General features: G+C 40.2%; 1 protein-coding gene across 2 annotated transcripts in view; it reads right to left on the bottom strand.

The window, feature by feature from the left end:
- The window catches only part of Copa (COPI coat complex subunit alpha), a 47,324-nt gene that overhangs the window by 15,133 nt on the left and 4,927 nt on the right, over positions 1 to 27,264 (bottom strand). For both annotated transcript variants that reach the window (XM_021650588.2, XM_021650589.2), the window contains exons 3-14: positions 26,994 to 27,067; positions 24,925 to 25,005; positions 23,241 to 23,317; positions 21,735 to 21,844; positions 16,539 to 16,648; positions 13,512 to 13,611; positions 12,291 to 12,426; positions 11,320 to 11,402; positions 5,166 to 5,316; positions 4,169 to 4,235; positions 2,890 to 2,965; positions 952 to 1,034 (exon numbers count right to left, since the gene is read on the bottom strand). In XM_021650588.2, the coding sequence (XP_021506263.1) occupies positions 952 to 1,034; positions 2,890 to 2,965; positions 4,169 to 4,235; positions 5,166 to 5,316; positions 11,320 to 11,402; positions 12,291 to 12,426; positions 13,512 to 13,611; positions 16,539 to 16,648; positions 21,735 to 21,844; positions 23,241 to 23,317; positions 24,925 to 25,005; positions 26,994 to 27,067 (1,148 nt within the window). The remainder of the gene's footprint in view (positions 1 to 951; positions 1,035 to 2,889; positions 2,966 to 4,168; positions 4,236 to 5,165; positions 5,317 to 11,319; positions 11,403 to 12,290; positions 12,427 to 13,511; positions 13,612 to 16,538; positions 16,649 to 21,734; positions 21,845 to 23,240; positions 23,318 to 24,924; positions 25,006 to 26,993; positions 27,068 to 27,264) is intronic.

Genomic DNA, 27,264 nt, shown 5'->3' with positions numbered 1-27,264 from the left:
ACCCTCACACAGACATATATGCAGGTAAAACATCAATTTCCATAAAATAAAAAGAAAAGAAAAGAAATCCTAAGAGGCTGGGCCTCATGGTGCAGGTCTGTAATCTCAGCCATTTGGGAGACTGAGGTAGGATTATAAATGCAAACTCTGGGCTGCAGAGTAAATTCATTCCTAGTCTAGGCAGATCCTCACTAGTCTCACTGAGATCCTAAAATTACACAACCAAAAAACAAAAAAGTTAAAACTAAAATTAGTGGCAGAGCACGTACCTTGCATGAACAGGGCCCTAAATTCAATCCCCAGTTCTTAAAACAATAAGCAAACACAAAAAAAGATATTCATCTTAATCTCAGTTTCTCAATCAACTAGAAAGAAAACAGCCAGCTTTTGTTGCATATTTTATTAGAAGACCTTTGCTTATCCTGTGCTGGGCTTAGTACATTTTATTCACAAAGGTATGTATGTATGTATGTATGTATGTGTGTATGTATATGTAAGTGTGCATGCATTTCTTTTGAGGGTTTCTTTGTATAGCCCTGGCTGTCCTGGAATTCAGTCTGTGGGACAGGTTGGCCTCAAACACAAAGAAATATGCCTACCTCAGCCTCCTGTGTGCTGGGATTAAGCATGTGTGCCGCCATACCTGGCTCTCTCAATCTATTACATTTTAAATACCGGTTAGGGGAGTGGGACAAGGAGGAAAATCTCCCACTCATCTAAATCATATACTTAAAATCTGATGTAGCTCTTCCAAGTTCAAAAGCCCAGAGACCCAGTAATACCAACCCAATCAAGAGATTAGTCTGGGGCTAGGGCTAGCAGGAGACCCAGAGCCCAAGGATCACCACTGCCCCTGAGAGACTAAGGAAAACCAGTACTCTTTACTGCGCAGTACATGGGCCACTGCTACTCTTCTCCCTGAACTGTTTTCCACTTTTAGTCTTAACTCACCGAATGCATGCGATCTAGGACAGCAAACCGATTCCGAGCAACCCAAACCGCTGTCAGTCCTGAGGATCGCTTTCCTTCAGGGGCTGAGGAGAACAAAACCAAAGTGTGGGAGCATGTGGTGAGCCACTAGCAGGTGACAGAGTCAGGTGCCATGAAGCTGCCATTTTGGCTTTGCCAATTCAGCTGCTTCCTAACTAATTCAGCCATAACCTCAGGCTATTGTCAGTGACTTTTCCCCACCAGTTCCCTCCAAACTCCAGCCCCCACCCCTGCCAAGCCTCTTATCTCTAGGCCAAGTGGCTGCATTTCAGCCAGTACCACATACTGGCAGAAATGCTGCCCATCTTGGGAGACAGCATACTCCATCAAGCTAACGAGCAGGGCCTTCCTTGCCAAACTGAGACACAGCAAGCAGCCTGTCAAAGTCTAAGCCCTCCTATCCACACAAGCTGGAGAAGTGACAGAACCCCACCCCAGGTCACAGCTGCTTTGCTGCTTTTAACATGCTAATGCAAGCCTCCTAGTCCGGCAGGGTGGGACACAGCACTTCCAGCTAAATCTTGACAGGCTCAGTGCTGGGCAACACAGCATCAAGCTATTGCTCTGTGAATGTCAATTCACCATTATCACCCTGAGGAGAGCTGTAAAATGTTCCTCAATTTGCAGCTGATTAGAATTTTGAAATGGATACTCTACTCTCTGAGAAACTTGTAAAGAATATATTGAAATAGCCTTATCTGTTATACCAATAGAAACAGAAAAGAACATGCTGGCCAGCCTTGCTTTGTACTTCTCTGGTACCTGGAGTACCAAAATATTTTCAAAACAAAATTTTACCACAACACATACTACACCAGTTTCTGCTTTCTCCTCTCTGGTGCTCACCACTGGACCACACCTTTACAATTATTATCCCTCTCAAAGGATGCAGAACACAAGTTCTATTAATTGTTAACAGATACGAAACAACGAAGACTTAACTGACTAATCTATGAGGGAAACTTTACTTTTGGATCCCAAATTTCGATAGGTGTCCTGTTTCATCATCTCACTCAAGCATATTTAAAAGGGTAAAATGAGTTGGCATAATTCCAGTACGAAGGGGAACCATGAATTCTAGGCTAATTTGGATTATACAGTGAGACCCTGTCTCATACACATACATATCTCCTCCAAAAAAAAAAAAAAATAAGCAAGAGTATTACAATAATAATGACCTGTTGGCACTCATAAAAGGAACAGAGCTAGCAAAATATTTCTCAAAACTTTGCAAGGTATAAAACATCAAAATGTACTAGTAAAGGGGAGGGCCTGTGGAATAAACTTCAGGCCTGTAAATCCACCGGAAGAACTGCACTGAAAAGAGCATAAATGAGATTCCAATCCCTTCACAGAATGTTTTATCAGCAAGTTCTAATAGTAAGGACATCAACAAGGGATGGTGGTGATGAAAGAGGCAGGCAAGGGTCTCAGCTGGATCCTGGGATCCCAGGTGGGTCATGGGGCTGTTAGCAGCCTCATCTTTTTGACATGCAAAAGGCAGCAAATCGGATCTGGAAATAGAAAGGAGTATAAATCCCCAGTCCCAGGATGAGACATTGTAAGACTGGAGCCACATTTTTAAATAAATGAAACTACCAGGGTGAAAGTCATATCAGCTGACAATAATCTAGGATAACATGCTGTGCTGAAAGAGAAAATGGAGAGTTTCTAATAACCAAATTATAAAATATATATATCTAGCTGGGGTAATAAAATGGAGGCAGAACATGAATATTTCACAGCACAATTGCCTCTGGTGCAACTGTCAGCAGCACCTGCCAACAGACAAGAGTGATGTAGCCACAGCCTGGGGATGGGATGCGCAAAACTTGAAGAGAAGTGATGATATGGGTGAGGAGAGTGGAAAGCAGAGTGGAGGAAACAAAGAGCACCTACCATCAGGATTCTGGGAGTCTGCATCTTTGGGGATGGTGTATAGATCATAGGTACTATTCTCTAAATTGCTTGCTCTCTGTAGGGGGAAAAGGGGAAACATGTTTAGCGAGCAGTACTTTTTTCTGACAGAGAAAACATTTCTGCAAGGCAGACAACACTGAATGTATACTTCCACTACCTGCATGCAGAAGGTATGAGTTATTTCCATATGTAATAATTATAGTGTTCAGCCAGGCAAGGACAGCCAAGGCTACACAGAAAAACCCTGTCTAAAAAACAACCAAACCAAAAAACAAAATACAAACAAACAAACAAAACAAAACTAAACAACAACAAAAAAAAAACAACAAAAAAAACCAAACCCCAAAAAACAATAAAAAAAAACCCTAAAACAAACAAACCAAAGAATTATAGTGCTCACAGTCAAACAACTAAACACTGATGGTACTATTTTCTTTATCCTCTAAAAATGCAGATATTATCTGAATAAAAACAAAGACTTCTCTCTATTCCACAAATTAAAAGCTGAACTTGGTGCCTCATCTGATTATTCTCATCAAGTTAAAAGTCTACTTGAGAAAAGAAAAAGAAAACAAAACGGATCAAAGACGACAGTGAAGAGAATTGTCACGAGTATGGTAGTGTTAGATACTAAAGGACCTAGATTACATATGAAAAGCTATATAGGGAAAACAGTTTTCATTCAGCCACCAGGGTACAAGAGTTAGAATGTCATTTCTTCATTGTTTGCAAATTGTACAGCAGGAAACCAGGAGGGCTCTAATAATTGTGAAGGTGGCTTCCCTGAAAAGCAGCAGCTTTCCAACCCAGGTCTCCTGTGTTCAGCCAAGCACGATGACAGAAGAGGCACCCTCTGTACACCATACAATTCCAAACATGCCTTCTGGTCACCTCACAACCCGTAACAGGTTTCTGAGTGGTCATTGTGTTAGTTCTTACCACATGTCCAGTAATAGGAAAGAGGACAACTTGCTCAGCAGATCCACACGTTTAATTTTCAGTACTGGGGAATTTTTTAAAATTTTATTATTATTATTATTTTGGCTTTTTTGAGACAGGGTATCTCTGTGTAGCCTTGGCTGTCTTGGACTGGCTTTGTAGACCAGGCTGGCCTCAAACTCACAGAGATCTCTCTGCCTCTGCTTCTGCTGGGATTCCAGGTGTGCGCCAACATGCCCGGCTTAGGGAAAATGCTTTTAAGAGACTATTAGAGTTACAAAACCTGAAGAGAACCTACAGAGACTCCGTAATTACTTACGTTGCACAGAAGCACTGCATTTTCTGCTGGATTGTATGACATATTGAACACTGGAAACTTGGAACCACTACATAAAAAAGAGGAAACAAAAAACGGAGTAAGAATAGAGAAGAGAATTATCCTTTCACTCTCTACATAACTACTCATAACACATATGCTCACCACTTCTATACTGAGGAAAAACAGATTCTGTATTTTTTCCTCTTTATATTAAAACCTGACTACTTAATAGTGCAAACAATAAAGAAGTCTTATTTTTATCAGAGATGGTGAGTGGTGATGGTTCTGCCTGCTACAAATTTCTATGCGTAACTGCAGTGGACACCACAGAATAGCATGATGTGATTTCTCTGCCTCTTTTCTGTTCCTGGGATTGTTCACATAAACCCATCTTTCTGTCACAGTGAAGCTAGTGGGTGGTTATCAACCTCGCATGCCAGTTTTTGCTACCATGAATGTTTCAGAATGTTGCAGCTGGCATTCCAACGCACAGCTCCTTTGGCCAGGCATCCCAGAGGTTATCGTATCTTCAGAGTGACAGTTCTGCTTTTTAGGGTTGTGGTATTTTGCTGTAAAGGGAGAGTTGTGATAAACTGTAATCTTCTAAAAATCTTCATTATTTTATTATTCTGTACTGTAGTCATTTAGGTCTATCGCTCTGCCACAAGTTTCCTCAAGGTATAAATGACAAAGGCAAAAAGTTGTATTATCAAATTGGGCTACTCTCTACCAAGGAACTTTCTGTAATCTACAAGAGGTTTTGCAGGCATCAGTAGTAGAATGTCTTCACCACAGGGTCACTAGCAGTCCTAATAGGGGACCTTTCATTCTCCCTCTAGATCTATCATAAAAGGATTTAAACTGAGGAGGTTTATTCAGTGAGGAGTCCATATCTGATAGCTGAGATCCAAAGTGTTGGTTAAGAGAGTCCTGCTTCAGGGAAGTGCATTATGGCAACAGATAAACAGGTTTGGAAAGAAAAATAAGTCAGACTTGCCTCCGCAACTGCATCACAGCTACATCTTTGGAGCTGTTGAAATCCAGCTGACGGAGGAATCGGTCCTTTACATAATGCAGCATATTGCCATGAACAGCATAGGCTGGGCGCTCACGTTCCAGCTTAAATACAATCATTCCACCATCGTGGCCTAGAGAACAGAGGGAAGAGACAAAACAATCACCTGTAGCCAAAAAGGACTGCTAGAAACTGGAGACAGACAAGGTCAATTATATTCACATGCTAAAGGGGTAAGGAGCATCCACCGTGGCTTGGAGATAGACTGTTTCAGGGTTTACATGGACAAGATTGGTGTGTGATGTTAGGGTGGTAGAACCTTTAAGATATGAGGCTATATGAAATGTCATTAAGTCATCAGAGAAGCACCCTGGGATTAGTGTTCTCTTAGGATACTGGTTGGTAACCTGGGGAGAATGTTGTTATATAAGGAGTACCCTGAAGTCTCTGGATTGATGCCTGATCATGCAATCTCTCTCTTGAACAGTTCTATCATGTTCTTGTCATACTGTGACTAAGCCAAGGAAAGCTGAAGTGGAAGTTTTTGGTTTCTTTGAAGACTCAGCTGAGTCATGTGGTATCTTGCTAGAAGTTGTCTTGTGAGAGGGCACATGATGTTTTGTTGTAGGCTTTCTTGTGTGAGGGGTGTGACTTTGGCCAGCTGAGAACATCTGTGGGTGAACTCTGAGGAGAGGAGATATACAGACGCCCATGGACAGTGAAACGTTGGTTTTTGGATTGACATCATTGTGCTGATCTTTGTGCTTCAGTACCGGACTTCCCAGAGAGAAATGTTCCAGAAAACTTGTTGGGGCAGTCCAACCGAGTCCTTTGGCTTCACTGACTTGTCCCAATCTTCTGAATCATTCTGATTAGTGTTCCTGCACAGTGTTGGCCTTTGGACTGGACTGCTGGTATCCAGGCAATGGGAAGTGGGCCCATCCCAAGGACCTACTTCTATAAAGGTCTACATGCCCTTTTACCTAATAACCTTCTTTCTCCCCTACCGCTAGTCAGTGGGTACAAGAGAGATAGAAGTGTTTAAGAGCCCTAAATAAAGCAGGTTTGGTGAAAAAAGAAATCTAAGCCTACAGGAAGCCTCACCAAAGGACAAGCAGTTGGGGCTGCTCAATCCTGGATTTCCACTTCCAAAATGGTAATACCAACCCCCTTTTCAGATTTATTTATTTTTATTTTATGTCTATAGGTGAGTGGTTCTATTCATGTTATGTGCTCACTGTGAAAGCCAAAAGGGCATGTCAGATTCCCTAGAACTAGAGTTACAGGCAATTGTGAGCCACCATGTGGGTGTTGGGAATGAAAACTTAGTCCTCTGCAAGAGTAGCAAGTGTTCTTAACCACTGAGCCATCTCTCTGGCCCAAATCTCTTTTTTAAATGTATGTAGTGTGAGGTATTTTGCTACAGCTATAGAAAACAGAATACAACATCTAAACACATTCTTAAACTTTCACAATTCTTAGGATCTTTTCCAAATAAATTTCTGCCACTTGTCTTCCTGCCCTTTTTTTTTTTTCTTGAACCCAGGACCTCAAACAAGCTAGGAAAGCACTCTACCAATGAACTAGATTCCCAGCCCCGTGAATCGCAGCACTATTCAACACCTCTACATGTAAACATGCCCTTCCATCTATTCCCTGACACTTTGTATAAGCGCCCAATAGCATTCAAGTCTTTCAGCTCCGCTATTCCACGCATTCTCTGAAGGCAGAATTTACAGTTTTTCATTCTTCTTCAGTTCCCAGAAAATAAGAAAACCATAAAATCTGCTTTAAAAAAAAATTGAATGTTGATTCCTATATAACTCTGCCATTTGGGCCATGCGCTCTCTTGGTTCTCTCTTTACCCTCCTCTCTCTCTTTTCTTCCTCTCTGTTTTCATGGCCCAGCTCAGTCTGGACTCTTTCAGATGCCTGTGGCTGTACTTTCCCTCATACCTAACAATAAAATCCCTTTCCTCAATCATTAAAAAAAAAAAAAAAAGTTAAATTTTTTTTTTTTACATTTATTTGTTTCTGGGGGAGGGCATGCCATGATGTATATGGAGGTCAGAGGACAACTTATAAAAGTCAGTCTTCTCCTTTTATAATGTAGGTTCCAGATATTGAACTCAGATAGTCAGGCTTATTGGCAAACACTTTTACCAGCTGAGCCATTTCATCTGCACGGAAATGTTAGAAAAGATTAAAAAGCATTTATGAGATAGTCCTGGCTATTTTAGAACTCACCATGTAGACCAGGCTGGTCTCAAACTCAGAAATACTCCTGCTTCTGTTTCCCAAGTCCTGCAGTTAAAGGCATGCACCGCTACATCCAGCCTAACAGAAAAGCTTTTATGATTGTTATTAAGAAAATGTTTTGTGCTAGGCATGGTGGCACTGGCCTTGAATCTCAGCACTAGGGAGGCAGAGGCAGAAGCAGGTGGATCTCTGTAAAAAGAACTTTTACTTGCCTGTTTCAAGTGTTGTCTCACTGGCTTACTGCCTCCACATGCTAACTTAGGTCTAGTCCGGGAAGCTCCCAGCCTCATTCAATCTAACCTAGGCCTAGAACGTTTTCAGCCTCTGAGGCTTACTGCTTAATAAGCTCACTCCTTCTTGTTCCTACTGAGCTCTGGGGTGGCTGGTACAACTCAGCTGTTGTGGCTCAAAATCCTCTCTTAGCTGACTTATTCACTCTGGTTTTTCTCTCAGCCAGATTTGCTCTGCTTAGACTCAAACTAACTCCGGCAATCTTTTCTAATCTTCTAGCTCCTTCTTATTCCCTGGCTCTTTCTGTCTTCACCCGAGTTCTCTCTCTGAAACCTTTCTCTTTATTACTGTCCCAGTAAAACTGCTTCTTTTCTCTCATTCTGTGCTGCTCCTTATGTAACTTCCTTTTCCTCTCTCTTCTCCTGAGAGGTGGGCACATCCTATTCTGTCACGTCTTTCTCTGCTTCGCCACTGTTTCTACCACTCAATTAGACATCACTTTCAAACATGAGTGCTTCCTTCTACAAACTAACTTTACCATCATTGTTTGGGATTAAAGGTGTGTACCACTACACCGGAATCTAAGCTTTTCTTTACCTGAAACTTGCTGGATACCAGGCTGGCCTTGACATCAGATCTGCTGGCCAGCTGTCTCCTGGATTAAAGGCGTGTTGGTATTCCAGCAGGTTCACACAGACCTAGAAGGTCTTTGGATGTGATCACTTGCCATGTTCTGAATTAAAACTCCTCCACAGATCTGTGAGTTTGAGGCCTCTCTGGTCTAGAGAATGAGTTCCAAGACAGCCAAGACTATACAGAGAACCCTTGTCACAAAAACCAAAAACCAACCAACCAACCAACCAACCAACCAAACCAAACAAACAAAAAATCCCACAAAAACCAAACATGTACTTTCATAATTAGCATCATTCACTTCTATTGCCTGCTCCCCACATAAAAACCAGCTTCACTTTCATACTCAAAATCTTCCAGTGGATTTCCCAAAAAATTTTATTTGGAGAGGGGTATTTTTATGTATATGAATGATTTGCCTGCATGCTGTCTATATACATGTATGCCTGCAGAGATCAGAAGAGGGCATCTGATCCATTAGAACTATGGATGGTTCTGAGTCACTGTAGGTGCTGGGAGCCAAATCCAGGTCCCCTCCAAAAGCAATAAGGGCTCTTAACCATTAACACATCTTGCTAGTCTCTTTCTAGTGGCTTTTAATTCATTCAGAGTAAAATAATAAATTCTGGCCATAGCCTAGAAGACCAATACTTTCCAATACTTAATGCCTTACTATATTCCCACTGCCATCTCTAATGTTCCCTTACCAAGCCAAGAACTTCTCTTTTCATCCATTCCATGTATTTTGCCTATGATAGTCTTCCTTTCTCACTAATTTTCACTTTTCTGAATACTCAATATAAACCAGTAGTCCACACACTGTCATCACCCTTTTTTTCTGACTGATTTTTGTTCAAGGCATTTTCAAACATACACCACTTTATATATTTAATGTTTACAATCCATCTCTATTAAAAGCTCCACCAAGACACGGATTATTTTACACATTGCTTTGACAACAGCACCCAGAGTAAGGCCTAATGTTTCTTATGTATTTGACAAATGAATTAGACTTCTAGTTTCTCAATCTGAGAACGCTAAATGTTCAATATTAGTCTCCCATGAGCTCTGAAAAGCACATTAAACAGAATGAGCTTAAGGTGAAGCAGATCTGGGTAAAGAAGAACACTAAAGACCACTATCTTTCAAAAATAGGAGGAAAAGGGGCTCTTTGTTATCTTATTACAACTCACTGGAGAGAAAGCTAGTGAAGAATCACTTCAAATCTTAAAACTATCAACTCTCTTGCACCTCCCCTGCCAGCATGGAGGAGAAGAGAACCCTGTGCCTGCTAGGGCTGGGGGTCAGGGGCTTCTGTTTTTCTATCAAAGCTTTATCAAATCCTCTGAACCAGGCAGCTTTTGGGATGTTTCGGGATGCTCACTACAGTCTATGCATTGCCCATCTAGCATGGAGTCACAGTGGGGCGAAAAGAGGGTGAGGCATTGACCACCAGATTGTTTCCTCTGGGCCTCAGTTCAAATTACATGGCCTCTGTTGCTCCTCTCATTAGCTTTTTGGCTAGAAACTCTTAGCTCTGAACAACTGAAAGCAGAGTGGGCCATATTCACTTGGGAATGGTTCTTGTGTCACGACGGCCTCACTACCGACCTACTGAGGAAACGGCATTCTGGGAAACCCTGTTTAAAGTTTCCTTTACAAATAAAACTTTTACCCAACCTTTAAAAAGCAAAACAAAACAAAACTTTTAACTAAATCAGAGAGGCAGGAGAAGAAATGTGGGGCACTTGGACCATGCTACCATGGGAACTGGCATTGGCGATGTGGAGCATGTTCAAACCCCAGAAATCTCAAACTTAAGACCAAAAATCTGATCCTGAGACCAGTAGGAGTAGGACTGCTCCCTCCCTGCTTCCATAACTACATGTACAGTGGCATGCAGGACAGGAGAACCGCAACTAAAGGTAACCACAGGCAGTCATGTAGCTGGCACCTGGGTGCAAATAGAGCATCACCAGCATGCCAGCCACAACCAATGAAATGCATTCACCCCAAAATGACCTCCCCACTCCCCAAGGTCCATAAGTACTTGTTGACCATGAACTAAGTGGGACAATCTGCTTCTCAAATAAACAGACACAGCTATTTCACTTAAGATGGCCTGAGAGTGGCTATTTTTATTGAGCTTTAGCACTTGGGGAGCTGCTTCGGTTGCTCCTGGCTTGATCTCTCCAATCTCATGGTGCTCACTGTGCTCTCCAATTTTGTGGCCCTAGCACTGGACGATAATCCGATGCTAGACAATCTCACTTCGCTGCTAGACAATCTCATGGTGTTCATTGGTAGACTATCTTATGGTGCTTTCGCCACTAGACAATCTCTCTTCGCCGCTAGACAATCCACGGTGTTGGTCGCTAGACAATCTCACTTCGCTGATTAGACAATCTAATCTCAAGATGCGATGCTCGTGGCTGGACAATCTCCTGGTGCTTGCCACTAGACAATCTCATGATGCAATGCTTGCAGTTAGAAAACCTCACGGTGCTCATCGCTAGATAATCTCAAGATTCTTGTGGTGCTTGCAGCTCATCTTGGCGTTCGCTGATCTCTCCAATCTCACATTCTCGGGGTGCACACAGCGCTCTTCAATTTCGTGGCCCTGGAGGCTAAACAGTCTCGCAGAGCTTGCCACTCACCACCGACCTCTCCAATCTCACAGTACTCACCTATCTCACGGCCGGCCGATCGCAGTTCACAGCTCCCACAGCATTGGCCATGCAAACTGCTCTGCTCCGTTTCACCTTGTTTCTTGGAGCCCCTGGAGAAGGGCTATAATCGCCCACCGAGGTAAGAGAGCTGTAAGGCTAAAAACTTGCGGAGAAGATCTCCTGCGGTCACAGTTGAACCAGGATCCTGCAGACACCACCTGTTCCGGACTCTGCTTCATTCTTCCCGGCTTCGTGTACAGTGGCGGCTGGGTGTTCGGAGGCGCATGGACTCCCCACCCCCAAGGGGCAGATTGGAACATGAAACCACAAAGAAAGGGTCCTTACCTGCTGCAAAGAGGTTAAGGTTGGGATGGGCCGCTAGGACCCAGAAACGATCGTGATCCCTGCGGAAAGTCTGAACCCCAGTCCTAGGAAACCAGAAGATACACAAAGAAAACTTAAAAAAATCCTCAGCATATCACGCACAAGAAAAGTGAACAGGAAGCCTATAAAATGATTTTAATTAGGGACAGTAAACAGTGTAAGGGAAGCGATTTAGCAGGATAAGATCTATAAGGAACAAAGTGAAAGGCTTCAAATTATCCAGGGCGGTGACGTGTCCGTTTCCCTCATAATTTCCTACTTTCATTTCACATTTCTCACCTCCTTAACTAAACAATGAAGGGAAGGAAAAAAACATACTCTAACTTAGAGCAGAAAAAGAATACAGGAGATTTCTATCTAATAAATATCTGTTGATATTGCAGTCACTAAGGTTTGTTTGTCGATTTTCCCATCACTGGGATTAAATTTAGAGCCTCGTGTATGATAGGCGAGCACTTTACCACTAAGCACTACCCCCTTCAAATTTCATAATACAGGACTTGATCTTTCTTCACGAGGAAGAGAAAAAATAATCTTTTTTTCTTTCCCTTTTAAAAATATTACTACTGTATATGTGTGTGTCTGTATGAAAGAGGCAGAGAGAGCCTATACTGAGAGAGTCAGAGGACAACTTTTAGGTGATGTCTCTCTTCTTCTGTAGGTTTAGTGATTAAAGCAGGTTACCAGGTTCGTGTGGAAAGTGAAATTTTTTTTTTAACCCGCTGAGCCATTTCACTGGCTTTTTTTTTTTTTTTTTTTTTAAATTTTTGAGACAGGGTCTCAGGTAGCTTAGGCTGACCTCCAACTTAGTATGCAGAAGATGACACAGACCTGATCCTCCTGGTTTCTAATCTAATTTCAGAGTCAAATAATAAGATAGAGAAAGGGACCTTCTCTTGGGTTTGGTCATGTAACATAAATAATTCCCTTACCGCTTAGACATATCCCAGACCCGAATACTCTTGTCCTCAGAATTGCTGAGGATTAACTCTTGGCGAGGGTGGAAGACAGCACAAGACACATTGTTGTAATGGCCCCGGCAGGTGTCAACCTCCCATGCTTTTGATTCTGAAGAACAAAAGGAACTGTTATCACAATTCTCTAAAATAACTCTAAAGTATATCCAACATCTTATTAAAATATTTTCTTTATATTTTTAGTTAAGTGTGTGTATATCTATGTATGGGTTTGTACATCTGGGTGTAGGGCCTGTGGAGGCCAGAAGGCACTGGATCCCCTGGAGCTGGAGTAATGGGTGATTGTAAACTGCCTCACAGGGGTGCTAGGAACCAAATACAGGCCTTCCCTGGGTCCACTGAGCCATCTCTCTAGCCCCAATTTTTTGAGGAAAGGTTTTGCTATGTTTAGCCTTATACTAGTAATCCCCCTGCCTCAACTGCATGCATACTGAGACTGTAAGGATATACTGCCACGTATAGCTATGATACTCTTAATCAAGTGTTAAGTACTACTGCAAAATACTAAAAATTGTTTCCCCAAATTGGGCAATGTTTTTTTTTTTTTGTCTCAGTCTTTTGTGTGTGTGTGTGTGTGTTCACTTAGTCAAGCCCCAAACACTCTTTTTTGAGGTGAGGCAAGGTTTTGCTAAGTTTCCAAGGCTAGTTTTGAATTTCTAGGAACAAATAATCCTACTGCCTCAGCCTCTCAAGTAGCTGGAGCTAGCATCACATGCCATCTCAGCTCCAAGTTTCCAAAGTTTGCTGCACATCACTGTTCTTTTATTATGAGCCTCTTCTGAAAATACACCTATATTTATCCTTTATGCTTTTCTTCTATTTTATCCTTATAATATATATTACTAGCTGATATTTTAGAACAAATATAAACTCTGTAACACTGGAGTTTTTAGTCACAGTAATAAAACAGTCCCAAGCACAGTCGAAAACCAAGCAGCTATTCACTGTTAGTCAAATGATTGCATCAATTTTTACTCTTAACTATGCTCAGGTCTCTGAAAATCAGGACACTGCCATGGAGGCAAAAAGGAAGAGAGCATGACTATGCACTTAGACTAGCAATAAATAATCAACTAAGGCAGTAAAATAAGTCAAAGTCCAAAAAGCCTGGCTCCTTTCCCTTGCTGGCCAGCAGTCTTTTTCCTGAATATGGCAAAACCACCGCTGCCTACTCACCATTCATACGCCAGATCTTCACTTGCCGGTCATCTGCCCCAGATACAATAAGGGGCATCGTGGGGTGAAAGGCAGCCCAATTCACTCCACGATCATGACCCTGTTAAAAAAAAATAAAAAGTACATCTCCCAAAACAGCTTTAAAAACAAAATTCAAAGCAAATCATGCTGGTGTTTATAACAAAATTTGTCTGTGATATGAGTGATCAAACTCAGGGCCTTGCACATGTACTAAGCAGAACTCTAAGACTGATCTAGTTTCCCAGCCCTCTGAAATACTCAAGTTAAAAATATTCAAGGGAGGGCTGGAGAGAGAGCTCAGCGGTTAAGAGCACTGGTTGTTCTTCCAAAAGAACAGAATTCAATTCCCAGCACCCACATGGCAGCTCACAACTGTCTCTAACTCCAAGATCTGACACCTTCACATATATAATGCACGTAAAATAAAAGAAAATAAGTTATTTCTGGGGGCTGGAGGGATGGCTCAGAGGTTAGGAGCACTGGTTGCTCTTCCTAAGGTCCTGAGGTCAATTTGTGGCAACCACAAACCATCTACAGCGAGATCTTGTGCCCTCTTCTGGTGAGCAGGCGTATATGCACACAGAACATTGTGTACATAATAAATCTTAAAAAACATTCAAGGGACTGTGCCACTGTAAAGTTAATTTGTTGGTTTATTTCATTTGGTTTGCTTTTTCAAGACAGGGTCTTACTGTAAACATGGAGCTGGCTTTGAACTCCAACCCTCTTTATTTCAACCGCCTGGAAGTACAGGTATGTGTCATTACATCTGGCTTATCGTAAAGCTTTGAACATTAGAATAATATGTCAATCTTTCCATCTGTTCCAAACATTTCCACCAGGAAATTAAGCTTTATTTGTATTTAAGATGTTTTACTTCCTTTTTACTTATCTATGTATGTTTTATTTCTATAAGAAATTGTAACATCTTAAGTACAAAGACCTATTTTATAAGTTAAAACAGATATTCCCAAAGTATGATCTGGAAGCCCTTGAAGAAGTCCCAAGATTTGAATGTGGAAAGTCTGTACATTCAAAGCTATTTTCCAGATCTTACTAAGATTTTTATTTGCCTTTATTGCTATGATCCATGACTGCACAGTAGTTTTCCACAGGATACATGATAAGTAATGATATCATTGCTGACAGCTAATGAAATGTATGCTGACCAAGTCCACTAAAGGTGCTCAGGTTTAGGCTAAAGGTATAATTCAATGGTGGAGCATATGCAAGGTACTGAGTTCAATTCCTAGCACAAAAAACATAAACAAGGGACAGCAGAGATGGCTCATTTCTTATGAGTACTGACTGCTCTTGCAAGGGACCCAGGTTTGGTTACCAGCACCCAGACATGACTGCACATAACTGTCTGTAACTTCAGTTCCAAGGATCTGGTTCCCTCTTACGGCCTCTGAAGGCACCAGACATTCACATAGTATATTGATATACAAGCAAGCAAAACACTCCTATACATTAAAAAATGGTTTCCTTTAAACCTGGCTAAAATTAACAGGTATAACACATATAAATAAACTCTTTGGAATTCTTATGAAAATTAAAAAGTAAAGGGTGCTGAGTTCAAGATAGCCTCTATTCTATTTACATGGTCATACTTCATTTCTTTGACAGAATTCTAGATGTGGCAGTTTGTTTATTTATTTATTTATTTTGTTTTTTTTTTATAATTATTATTTTTAAAAATTTATTTATGATGTATACATTGTTCTGCCTGCATGTACACCTGCACACCAGAAGGGGGCACCAGACCTCATTATAGATGGTTGTGAGCCACCATGTGGTTGCTGGGAATTGAACTCAGGACCTCTGGAAGAACAGCCAGTGTTCTTAACCTCTGAGCCATCTCTCCAGCTCCTATTTTGGTTTTTTTTGAGACACAGTTTCTCTGTATAGTCTTGGCTGTCCTGGAACTTGCTCTGTAGACCATGCTGACCTCAAACTCACAGGGATCCACCTGTCTCTTGCCTTCCTGAGTGCTGGGATTACAGGCATGTGCCACTATGCTTAGATGAGGCAGATTTGATTCAGAATTTAATTGTGTTATGTGTTTGTAAAAGCATCTGTATTTTGAAGTTAGAGCCACATTTGGAGCTCCTTTGGGGAACTATGTAATTTCTAAATCTCTTTTTTTTTCATTTGTGAGATAAATACTATACCTTTTACTGAGCAGTTTTATGGTTTAGACCTTTTTAATTTTAGAAAACCTAGTTCCTTTTCTTTTTAAAGATCTATCTATCTATCTATCTATCTATCTATCTATCTATTTTATATGTATGAGCGCTCTATGCATGCACACCTGCATGCCAGAAGAGGGCATCAGATCTTAGTATAGACGGTTGTGAGCCACCATGTGGTTGCTGGGAATTGAACTCAGGACCTCTGGAAGTATAGACAGTGCTCTCAACCAAAGCCATTTCTCCAGCCCTTCTTACGCTTTCCTATTTTCCACCATGAACAAAGTTTCTTATATATGATTGGTTCTTGGTACTTCTCATTGATTTCCTTTGGGATCCCTCCTTCCATAGGCCTAAGAATGGGCTCTGCTTTGTAATGGAGCACATGTCCAGCTTTTTTCCTTTAGCCCTTCTGGATTTATAAGATGACATAACTCTCCCTGAGATGACATCTTCCTTTCTTTGTTGGCTTACTTTTAACTCTATTCCCCAAACCTCAAATCATATCAAATATTTGCTGAAATAATATGAATAAATAAATTAATACAGACAAATAAATAAAATGTGTCAGTGAGATGGCTCAGTGGGTAAAATGCTTGCTACCCAAGCTACAGTTCAAATTCTGGGACCCACAAAAAGATGGGAGAAGTAACTCCACAAAGTTGTCCTCTGGACTCCACATATGTGCTGTGGAGCCCCCTCAGACACATCACACAGACACTCTTACATAAGTGATGAAAGTTCAATGGACAGCATATTGAGGGTTTTCCCTAGAGGGCAGCACATATTCACCAACAGTGACAGAGATAAATACCTCTAGGACATGCTTCACCACTGCATCTGTAGTTCCAAACAGATCAACCCCAGTTATTCCTCTCACATCGGATTCCACCGCACCAGGAGACAAGTTTTTTTTCCTTAGACCTTTGGAGGGTTAAGGAGCGGGATGAAAGATGCAAACATAACCTTATCAGTAAAAGCACAGTAGGAGAATCACAGAAAGATATATTGAAAGACTAAGATAAAATGAAACAGGAAAATAAATTTAGATGGAAGGAAGACAGACACTCACAAGTGGTACCTATTTATTCTTCCCTAATCCTTCCTTAACAGAAGACCCCTTATTGGGAGCCTCAAATTCTGACACAACCAAGTTCATTAAATCTCATCTCAAAGAGCTGTCAATAGCACTTTCCATTCTTTAATCTTTCCAAAATGTAGCCTCAAATGGTAATCATTCAATGTCCATTTTCAGGTTCATAAAATCTATAGCGACCTTTCCCTATCATTTAAAATTTTTATTTTTTTACTTTATTTTTACCTTAAAAATGTTAATGTATTTTATTGTTTGATGTGTATGGATGTTTGTCTGCATGTACATCTTTATACAAATGGATACCTGGTGTCTACAGAGGCCAGAAGGGGGCTGCTAAGCCATATCTCTAATCCTTATTATAAAATTTAAAGAAATACTCTTGGGGGAGATCACATTTCAGTGTTTTCCAAGCTGAAAGCAACTTATAAGAAAGTTCCAGAAGCACTGCAGAACTAGACATGTTAAACAAAACAGCTATTTAGTTTGGAAGAACTAATACAAATACTATGAGATAATAGAGCAATAAGGTAGAAAACTGTTATGATTTTTCATGCTTTTGCATAAAAGGCTGGTTATAGATATGAACATATATATCTGAGAGATGGTTCAGAGGCTTCCAAAGGTCCTGAGATCAATTCTCAACAACCACATGGTGGTTCACAACCTTCTATAATGAGATCTGGTGCCCTCTTCTGGCGTGCAGACAGAATATTGTATACATAATAAATAAATCATTAAAAAAAAAAAAAGAAACAAAACCTACAGAGGCTAGTTTCACTGGGAGGTATTATTAGCCCATAATTTTTAAATAATAGGCAAAAGACACCAGGATAAGCATCTTTTTTGTGGACCACCCATCTACACATCTTTAATAGCTGCCTACTTGAAGTAAAGTATGATGATGCATACATGTAATTTCAGCACTCAGGAGACAGAAGCAGGAGGACTGCCACTAGTTGAGCCTGAGCTACAGAGCAAAGCCCTATCTATTTTTTAAAAAGGGAGGGTAGGGGAAAGCTGAATAACTGTGTTAAAACCAGAACCAAAATTATAGTACAAAGTACCGGTATCAAATTTGATTCTGATAACAACCCTTAGAGATAGGTAACAATCATGTAATTGCACCAAATTATACATAACAAAACAAAATTAAGGCTAAAATCCTACCTTTTAAAATACTTGAGAAAGAGAACAGTAAGATAAAGTTACCTAACATTTGTTAAATTTTTGGAAAAGCAGAGACAAAATAAAATGTATCATTGAAAATAAAACCTAAGAAGCTTCAAACTAAAGTGTGTAGGAAATAGAAAGAAGTTAAGTCCAATGACTGCACTTCCTGCCAATGCCTAACATCAGCACTGGAGCCAATTTATTTTATGCCCAATTCAAGAGATGCCTTAGCCATAGGTATAGAGACAAAACTAATGAAAAAGGAAACACTCTCCTCAAGCTTCATAAACATATGATTACAAGGATGCTTTTTACTTATCTCATTTGTCCCTTTAATAGAATCTGTTGACTTTTTCTATTGAGTGTAGTGTATGTAATAGGTTCAAAAAAAAAAAAAAACAAAACAAAACAGAAAAGCCGACAGCTGTGAGAAACTTCACCTCCAATAAGCTTTAACAAACACATTAAATGGAAAGCTACATAACAGAATTGAAGCCTTTGTGCACTTGCCTGCAATGATCCAGGGAAAGGGGAAGGGCAAAACAGATGAATAGTGACAGGCAGTGAAAAGATACTGAGAGAAGAAATATTTGAGCTTTCGACAAGCCACTCACTAGGACTGAGCGACAGATGGAAAATTTCTACAGCAGCTACCCAAATCCAGAGGGAGAAGAGCACATTCTCAGAATGGACCAGTTATGTATGCCTCCCAGTGGGGACCAGGGAAAACAGTAAAGAGAGGGATGCAGAAAGGATTTGGCAGCATATTAATATATTTTAGTGGATATTTAAAAGAGTGAGTCTGAGTTACATGGGCTTGACATGCAAAGGTGTAAGCATATTAAAATAATTTAATGGACAGTTTACTTTGAAGCACAAGCTAAAACAGTAACATCTTCTACAGCTAGTTTTGAAACTCTTTCCCCTTTAAATAAAAGATTTTGACAGGCTAACAGAATATTCAGGTCACAGTGAACTCCATGGGCTAAACACACATGGGAGCAGTGTTAGGGACTGCTTTGACTTTAAAGAGGTCTACATTCTCTTGGTGTTATCTTACTAGCTCAGAGTATTCTTATCAAAAGAGAATTATCAGAATTTCATCAGTCCCCTAGACTTGGGAACATTTATCCTCTTATTTAGAATGTACTTTCTTGAAAACGTTAACGCCAGTCCCTAAGAGACCAGAAAGCTGGTTTCTCTTTTAGTGTTGGGACTTATCTGAACTAGAGCAAAATGGAGTCCTGAAGAGTATACGCTAATTTTGTTTGCTTTGTTTTTCAAGACAGGGTTTTTCTGTGTAGCCTTGGCTGTCTTGGACTGGATTTTTGTAGACCAGGATGGCCTTGAACTCACAGCAATCCACCTGCCTCTGCATTGTTGAGTGCTGGGATTAAAAGTTGTGTACCACCACACCCACTTGAGTATGCTGATTTTGAGGAAAGGAAAATGTTAAGTGTAAAAAGCCTGACCCATTGCTCTTCCACTTATATAAATAACAAAACGTCTCCTTCTCCCCTGGTTAAAGAATTATTAACGTGAACAGTCAGCAGAGAAATGAGAAAGAACATTCATATTAGTGTAGCAAGCTAGCACAACACTCCCACTATAACATCCACAAATAATAGCAGTTGCAGTACCACACAGCAATCCATGCAATTCACACATTCAAGAGCAACACAACCCCACTAAGGTCATACTCTCCCTCACATCTCTAACTTTGATATAAACATGTTCTTTGCCGGTAAAAGGTGAAGAAGGAAACTTTTTACTTTGGGCATTTCATGGTCACAAATGAGAACTTAGCCACCTTACTTCCCCAAATTGCTTTCTTATTTTAATTAACACATTTTTAAAAATTTATGTCTTGGTCACATTAGCTAGACCACAGGGAACATGCTGTGCTAGCAGCAGGTGGCACAAAAAACAATTTTAAAGTAGAGCAATACAGTTCTGGGGAATGAAGCCCTAGCACCTAAAAACAGCAGTTTAGGCATGAAATTAACATATTTCCTAGGATGGAATTAGCTGTACTCCCTTCCTGGGAGACCAGAGAAAAGTCACTCCAGATACCTCCTATAGCAACTTTCTCCAGAATTCAGACTGTTCTACCTAACTGTCCCTGATAAGCTGGGCCAGCAGGACTGGGACCCAGGCTCATTAGGTGCATATCTCCTGAGACAGAGGGGATGTCTTGAATGTGTGCATGGTGAAACCCTGTGAGAGCCACAGCTAGGTTATGGGCAGAGTGAATGCTAAGCTTCCCAGTACTGGCAGTGAGGAGAGGGCACAGGCTCAAGAAGCCTGTACCAAGCTCCTCCTGTTGGCATAGCTGGTCACATCTGGGTGTACTTCAAATAGCCTAGTCGATCTGACGGAAAACTGCAATGGCAAAGCCCTAGAGGATGAACAAGCCCTATCTGCAAAACAATCTTGTTTATACCACTGTCTTGCAATTTGAAGCTTTTGAAAACTACAGAGACAGCATGGCATAGTGCCTCCACTCTCCAATTGCCCTCTCTCCTTGGCTTGTTTGCTTTTTTTCTTTGCTTTGGTTCTTTGAGATGGGGAATCTCAGGCTGGCCTTGAACTCACTACATAGTCAAGAATGACTTTGAATTGCTGACCCTCCTGCTTCTACTTCTCAAGTGCTGGGATTATAGCATGCAAGACCATGCCCATCCCCTTGCTTTATTTCTACAATACATAACTGTAATTGCTATTAAAACATTCCAAATATTGTATTCAGGAATCCAAATTTTTAATTGCTGTTTACTAATGGTTTATAAAACCAGAAAATACTAAAATGCTGTAGCCCAGCAGTATCACAGGAAAATTAGGTAGTTGCCACCTTAGCAGTATAGTGGAGAAAGCTAACTCCTTTATTTCCACAAAGAAGCAGCTAAGGGCCTATAAGAACCATCCTGTTTGGGAAAGAAATACTGTTTTGTAGCTATCACCACCGACTTTCCAGAGAACTCAATTTCTAAGAATTTTTGAAGTGGCAAATAAAGATAATTCAGTGAGTGATTCTTTGAAATAGTGTAACTGAGTAGAGAAGTATATTATTTAGTTTCAGCTCCCTATCCCAGCACAAAGCCCATCTACGAACATCATCAATAGCATTCTCTCTCAGTATTTAAATTCTCAGTATTTAAATTTAGATCTCTGTATGACACTCAAATTTCAATCTTTATTTAAAAATCATTATATGTAAACTATGACGGGAGGAATTAGCCTAATTATACAAAGTCTATAAGGTCTTAGAAAGCTTATTAAAAAGTATTCTGGATAAAAAAGTTCTAACTCCTTTCCACTCTATGCTCCTTACTATAGAAGAAATCTAATAAGATGTTTCCATTTCTATATAAGGCAACAGGATTCAGGAATCCCATTTATCTGCATAGTCTCTCTCTCTTTTTGGTAAAACATGTACCTTATTTTGAGTGGAAAGGTTGGCTCTTAATCAAATCTTCATATTTTAATGAAAATCTGAGGCAACTAAAGAAGTTAAAAGTTATTTAAATCAATTAGCTTCCTAGAGTAAGCCACCTTCATAGAAAATACTTCTAACTTGAAGAACGTTCAAAGCAGATTTAATACCTTCAAAAACAAGGATGATATTATACAGGAATGGAATATAAATTTCGTTGTTCTAAGCCAAATAAATACCCTTGCTATTTTAAGCAATTGCAGTTTTGCGCCAGACATGACTAGATTGTTCCCTGAACTTGGGCAGCTCACCAGAAATATCCCAAACGCGGACAGTCTGGTCCAGGCTAGCTGATACAACCAGGTCTTCAGAGGGGTGGAACTGAGCACACATTACATAATGGTTGTGCCCCGTTAGCACACTGCAAGAGAAAAACACATTAAATTAAAAGCAGACATCAATACCCCCTAAGCTATTTCTTCATAGTCAATAGATGCTTATCCAATTATATTTTTTATGGGGCCAAGGTAAGTCATCCTAACAATTCTGAACTAGTAATAAGCAATGCCACCTGTGTTAACAATAGCTCCTTTTAAAAAATATGTATTTCTTTTTTTGGCCAGGCAGTGATGGCACATGCCTTTAATCCCAGCACTTGGGGGCAGAGGCAGGAGGATTTCTGAGTTCGAGGCCACCTACTCTACAGAGTTCCAAGACAGCCAGAGCTACACAGAGAAACCCTGTTTTCAAAAACAAAAGTTTTTTGTTTGTTTGTTTTTTAAGATCTATTTATTATGTATACAGTATTCTTCCCAGCATTAATGCCTAAGGCCAGAAGGGGGCACCAGATCTCATGATAGATGGTTATGAACCAACAAGTGGTTGCTGGAAATTGAACTCAGGACCTCTGAAAGAACAGCCAGTCTCTTAACCTTTGTGCCGTCTCTCCTGCCCCACAAAAAAAATTTTTTTTAATTAGTATTATTTTCTTATTAGTGGTACAGCAGGAGTGGGTGCTATAATCAGTTCTGTCCTTTTATCTTTACATGGCTCAAACTCGGGTCACAGGCTTGTGTGGCACCTTTATCAAACCCCTGGCATCTTTGCCTGCAAAAGTTAATTCCCTTTCTGACACTAACTGTTTAATAATAATAATTAAATATTATTAATTTCATGGAGATGAGATTATACAACTCTCTCAGAATAAAGACACATAAAAATGTGAAAATAAATGCAATATTAGTAATTCATATAGGAAATATACTTGATAGGATTTAGCAGAGTACCTTTAAAGGCTGTTGTTTTAAACAGTCCTACCTCTTGTGAAAGTTCTACTGGAGAACCAGTCCAAACACTAAGATTCATTGGTCTAGATCCCAACTGAAGTTTTATGGGAACAGAACTAAAAAGCAACTAAACATTCTATTCTAAAAGCCTAGTTATATAACCTATTCTTCTTGTTAAGATATTACAAAATCAAGCTGGGCATGGAGGTGTATGCCTTTGATCCCAGTACTCGGGAAGGTAGAGGCAGGTGGATCTCTATGAGTTTGAGGCCAGCATGGTCTACAAAGTGAGTCCAGAACAGCCAGGGCTACAGAGAAAACCTATTTCAAAACACAAAAACAAATAAAAACCAGTATTACAAAATCAAGATTGATATTATTATATTTAAAAGAATCCTACAAATATAATCAGTAGTTAATCAGCAGAAATGGCCCACCTGGGAAAAAAGACAACTGACCTGAAAAGAAGCTGATTATAAAAATCTAGGAAGAATTAAAACCCTCTTTTGAGGCTACTGCCTCTAGATTTACCAGACACATGTTCTAGACTGCCAGTTCCACACTCGAATGGTCTGATCATCTGAGGCACTCAGAATCCAAGGATATTCCTGAAAGACATTTCAGACAAGGCTCTGAACAATCTTGCTCCGAGAGGCCAGACAAGTGTCCTACCACCTAGTTATATCCCCAGCCCTTGTTTTTTCAGATTGGGTCACACTATGTAGTTTAGGCTGGTCCTGAAACTATGGAGTCACAAGTGCTAAGGGTGCTGGGACTTTAAAAGTGTGCACCACTATGCCCAGCAAGGTCTTTCTTAACTTTCCAGGTAGACAGCAACTTACTATAGACAAGGCTCTTCAGCAAGTCTTTTCTGATAACAAATATCTAATATATTATTCTGAGTATTTAGTATGAAATGTTTTAGTTGTAATTTTTGCAATCATTCTATCCTATGCTAAAATTTTTATATTAAAATAAAAAAAAAATCCACAGCCTGGGCAGATATGCTGGCATACACCTTTAACCCCAGTACTTGGGAAGCAGAGGCAGGTGGATCTCTTTGCCTTTAGGGCCATCATGGTTTACATAGTGAGTTCCGAGACAGCCAGAGCTACATAGGGAGACCATGTCTCAAAAAACAAAAACTAAAAAATCAATGTCCCACATCCCAATTCAACAGTTGGCCATATTTTAATTTTTTAAGGAATAAGTACAATCAGCAAATACATGTTTGCTTGAATTACAGCACTAAATTATAGTGAGACCTTTCATGACAGGATTAGACAAGAGGCCAGGAGTCTCTTTAACGTACTCTCTAATCTACTAATATGACACCAGACAAATGGCAAGGCATGGTGGCACTTGGGAGACAGAAGCCAGCAGATCCCTGTGACTTCAAGGCCAAGGCCAACCTGGTCTACATAGTGAGTTCCAGGCCAGACACGGCTACACAGTAAGACCCTGTCTTGAAAGAGTAAGACACACACACACACACAGAGAGAGAGAGAGAGAGAGAGAGAGAGAAACTTGATAGATCAAAGAAGGCAGTGAGTCTGAGCCTGGCTAAGAGAACAGGCTAAGAGAACAGGCTCCACCAGACTCCCAAAATCCTTGGACAAAGGAACTTGATTGTTAATACTTCAAAATATTTATTTGCTTAGCCAAACTGTGTGTTAATTTGACCTGGACATATCTACTACTTAATAACAATACCATACCACACATGGGATTAGCCTACAAACTTTTGTTTGGCAGCTTAGTAAAACAAAATAAAATCCTATATTTCTCTATAGAAAAGCAATGACTTCCTTTTAGAGCTCACTAGATCCAACTAAGCTGAGTATAATGTAATCCATCTGGCTCTGTTTCCCCAGCATTGGGATTAGAACTGAGTGCCACCGTGCTTGGCTTTGGGGATTGAACTCATCTCCCTATGACAGTGTGGAACCATTTACCAACTGAACTATCCCCCTCAGCCTCAAAGCATGGGCTCTTGAGGATAAGGAGACCATTGCTGGGCTATATATCAGTGACAGCATGTTGCTGGTATGCAGGAGATACCAAGTTCAATGCCCAGGATGGCACAGAGAAAAAATAAAATAAATAAATAAAAACGAAGCAAGGAAGGTTGGTCAGATAGATCACTGTGGTAAGGCAGATAGACGGCTTTGGAGAAATTACGGAACACTGCATAATGATGCTCAACAGCACTCACATGATGAAAAAATGTGGTACGAATATAGTCCAGGTGCCCAAGCAACGTGAAGAGGCAGCGCCGAAGTTTGTAATTCCAAACCTGCAAAGACAGAAATTCAACCAAGAAATAGGATGTAAATGTCTTGAACATCTGAAAGGCTCATCAGGTTTCTTTTTGTTTGTTTGAGACAGGGTTTTACATAGCCCAGGTAGTCCTAGAACTTGCTATGTAGCCAACAATGACCTGGAATTGCTAATCCTCGCACCTCCAATTCCTAACTGCTGAGAATTACAGGTATACATATGCAGTTTTATTCAGTGCTGAACTTCATGAACACTAGATAAGCATTCCACTTACTTGAGTCATATCCTCAGCCCTGACATCTGTCTTTAGATGTTGCTGCATCATCTTACACCTTTATAACAGTCAATCTTCAAAGAACTGCCTCCATTCTATGTAATTTCTCATCTAACATTAACATGCTAAGATTATTAATAAGCTACTAACTTGAGAGTATAAAGGTTTCTTCTTAGTCTGGATCTTATTCTGACACTTCGTCTTTCCCAAACTTCCTTCTTCCTTCGCATCTTAGAATCTGCTCTTCCTTGGTTATCTTCAAATTATAAAATTATTATTTCCTACACCAATACTTCCTCTTTCCCCTTTAAGCAGAGTTGGAATATAATAAAGATATCTTACTGCAGATTTTAGTACAAAGGTTAAGAGAAAAAGAGGTACTCAGAAGAAAGGAAGATACTCTCAAGAGCATGAATATAGCCTTCTCAAAGAAAAACCACAGTGTTAAGACGTGTGGCTATGGGCTCCTCAAGGGAGCTTGCCTTTCTCTCTTTTACATTATCATCTGTCTATCATTCAAACTATTCCCTGTGCAGCATCTTCTACACTGTGGCTTTAGTTCCTCCTTCCTGTTGACAAATCCCAGATTATCTTCTCTTAGACTCTTATGAGTCTCTTAGGTACCACAAGCACATCACAGCCAATATGGAATTATCTATTCTCCCAAACTCCAGAAAACTGTACCTACTCCGGATTTGTCTTTCCAACTTAATGACATCCTCTTAGGGCTGGGGAGGTAACTCAGTGGTAGAATACTTGCCAAGCATACATGAGGCCTGGAAGATCAATCCCCAGCACTGAGGGAAAACACAGCAATAGTATCTCATTCACTTTTCTTCAACATTCATCTCAAACAACCACTTTTCCTTAAGCTCTCATATCCATCTCCTTCTCTCTATTTCAAATAGTATTGCTTAAATTCAGGCTCTATTCACTGCCACATGCATTTATAAGATAATTTTCTTATTGGTATCTGTCTTCAGTCCTTCCCAATTCATCCAATCTTTTATTTGTTACCATCTGAGTAATTTAAGAGAATGTAAAATCCACCAAGTGGTGGTGGCACACACCTTTAATCCCAGCACTTGGGAGGCAAAGGTAGGTGGATCTCTCAGAGTTTGAGGCCAGCCTGGTCTACAGAGTAAATTCCAGGACAGCTAAGGCTATACAGTGAAACTCTGTCTCAAAAACAAACAGACAAAATCCATGTAAATCTTATACCACTCCTATAGTTAAGCTCCAGTATTGGTTCCCTGTCTATGCAATAACAAGAGAACTCCTAAGCACTGCAAACATTCGGTCATGATCTCATCCCTCTGTATCTTCTGCCCCCTCTCTCACCTTCTCCAGATTTGAACTCTCTAAATCCAACTGGAGATTCTCAAATACATCCATCTATACAATGTCCATTTCTGTACCTGTACTGTTCTTTCCTATTTTGACTATTTATCATTCACCAAACTATACATGCCACTGACTACACATTTATCTCTTGTATTAAAGGATCTTTGAGAACAGAAGTTACTTTGTGCTCACCTTTCAGTTCGCATACAAAACAAGTTTCTGATATACAATAAGTATTAAGTATTTACTAGATCAGTGCTTTGGATAATGTCAGAAGTCTAAGTTCTATATAAATGAATTCTCCTGTCTTTCAGTTCTTTTCTTGATTCTCAAACCTTACCACTTTCTTCTATTCATTACTCCCTGCCATGTCAGATCCTCTGTACCTTAATCTTATAGTCATCTCCTCCAGAGACGAACAGTGGCTGCTGCTTATGGAAGTCAATACCACGTACTGGACCTAGGGAAGAAAGCAGGCAATGTATGTTAAGGAAAGTTACTCTCTCATGTATCTGTCAAAGGCTGTTTAAAAAATGATTTATTTGTGTGTATATGAGTGGGTGCACACACAGAGGTTAGAGACAAGCTGCAGAGTCAATTCTCTTCATCTGCCATGTAGGTCCTGGGGCTAGAACTCAGGTCCTGAGGCTTGGCAGC

This window comes from Meriones unguiculatus, chromosome 11 (assembly GCF_030254825.1).
Source record: "Meriones unguiculatus strain TT.TT164.6M chromosome 11, Bangor_MerUng_6.1, whole genome shotgun sequence".
Lineage (NCBI taxonomy): Eukaryota > Metazoa > Chordata > Mammalia > Rodentia > Muridae > Meriones > Meriones unguiculatus.
Note: the sequence above shows the minus strand (reverse complement) of the source record. Positions and strands in the feature narration are given on the sequence as shown.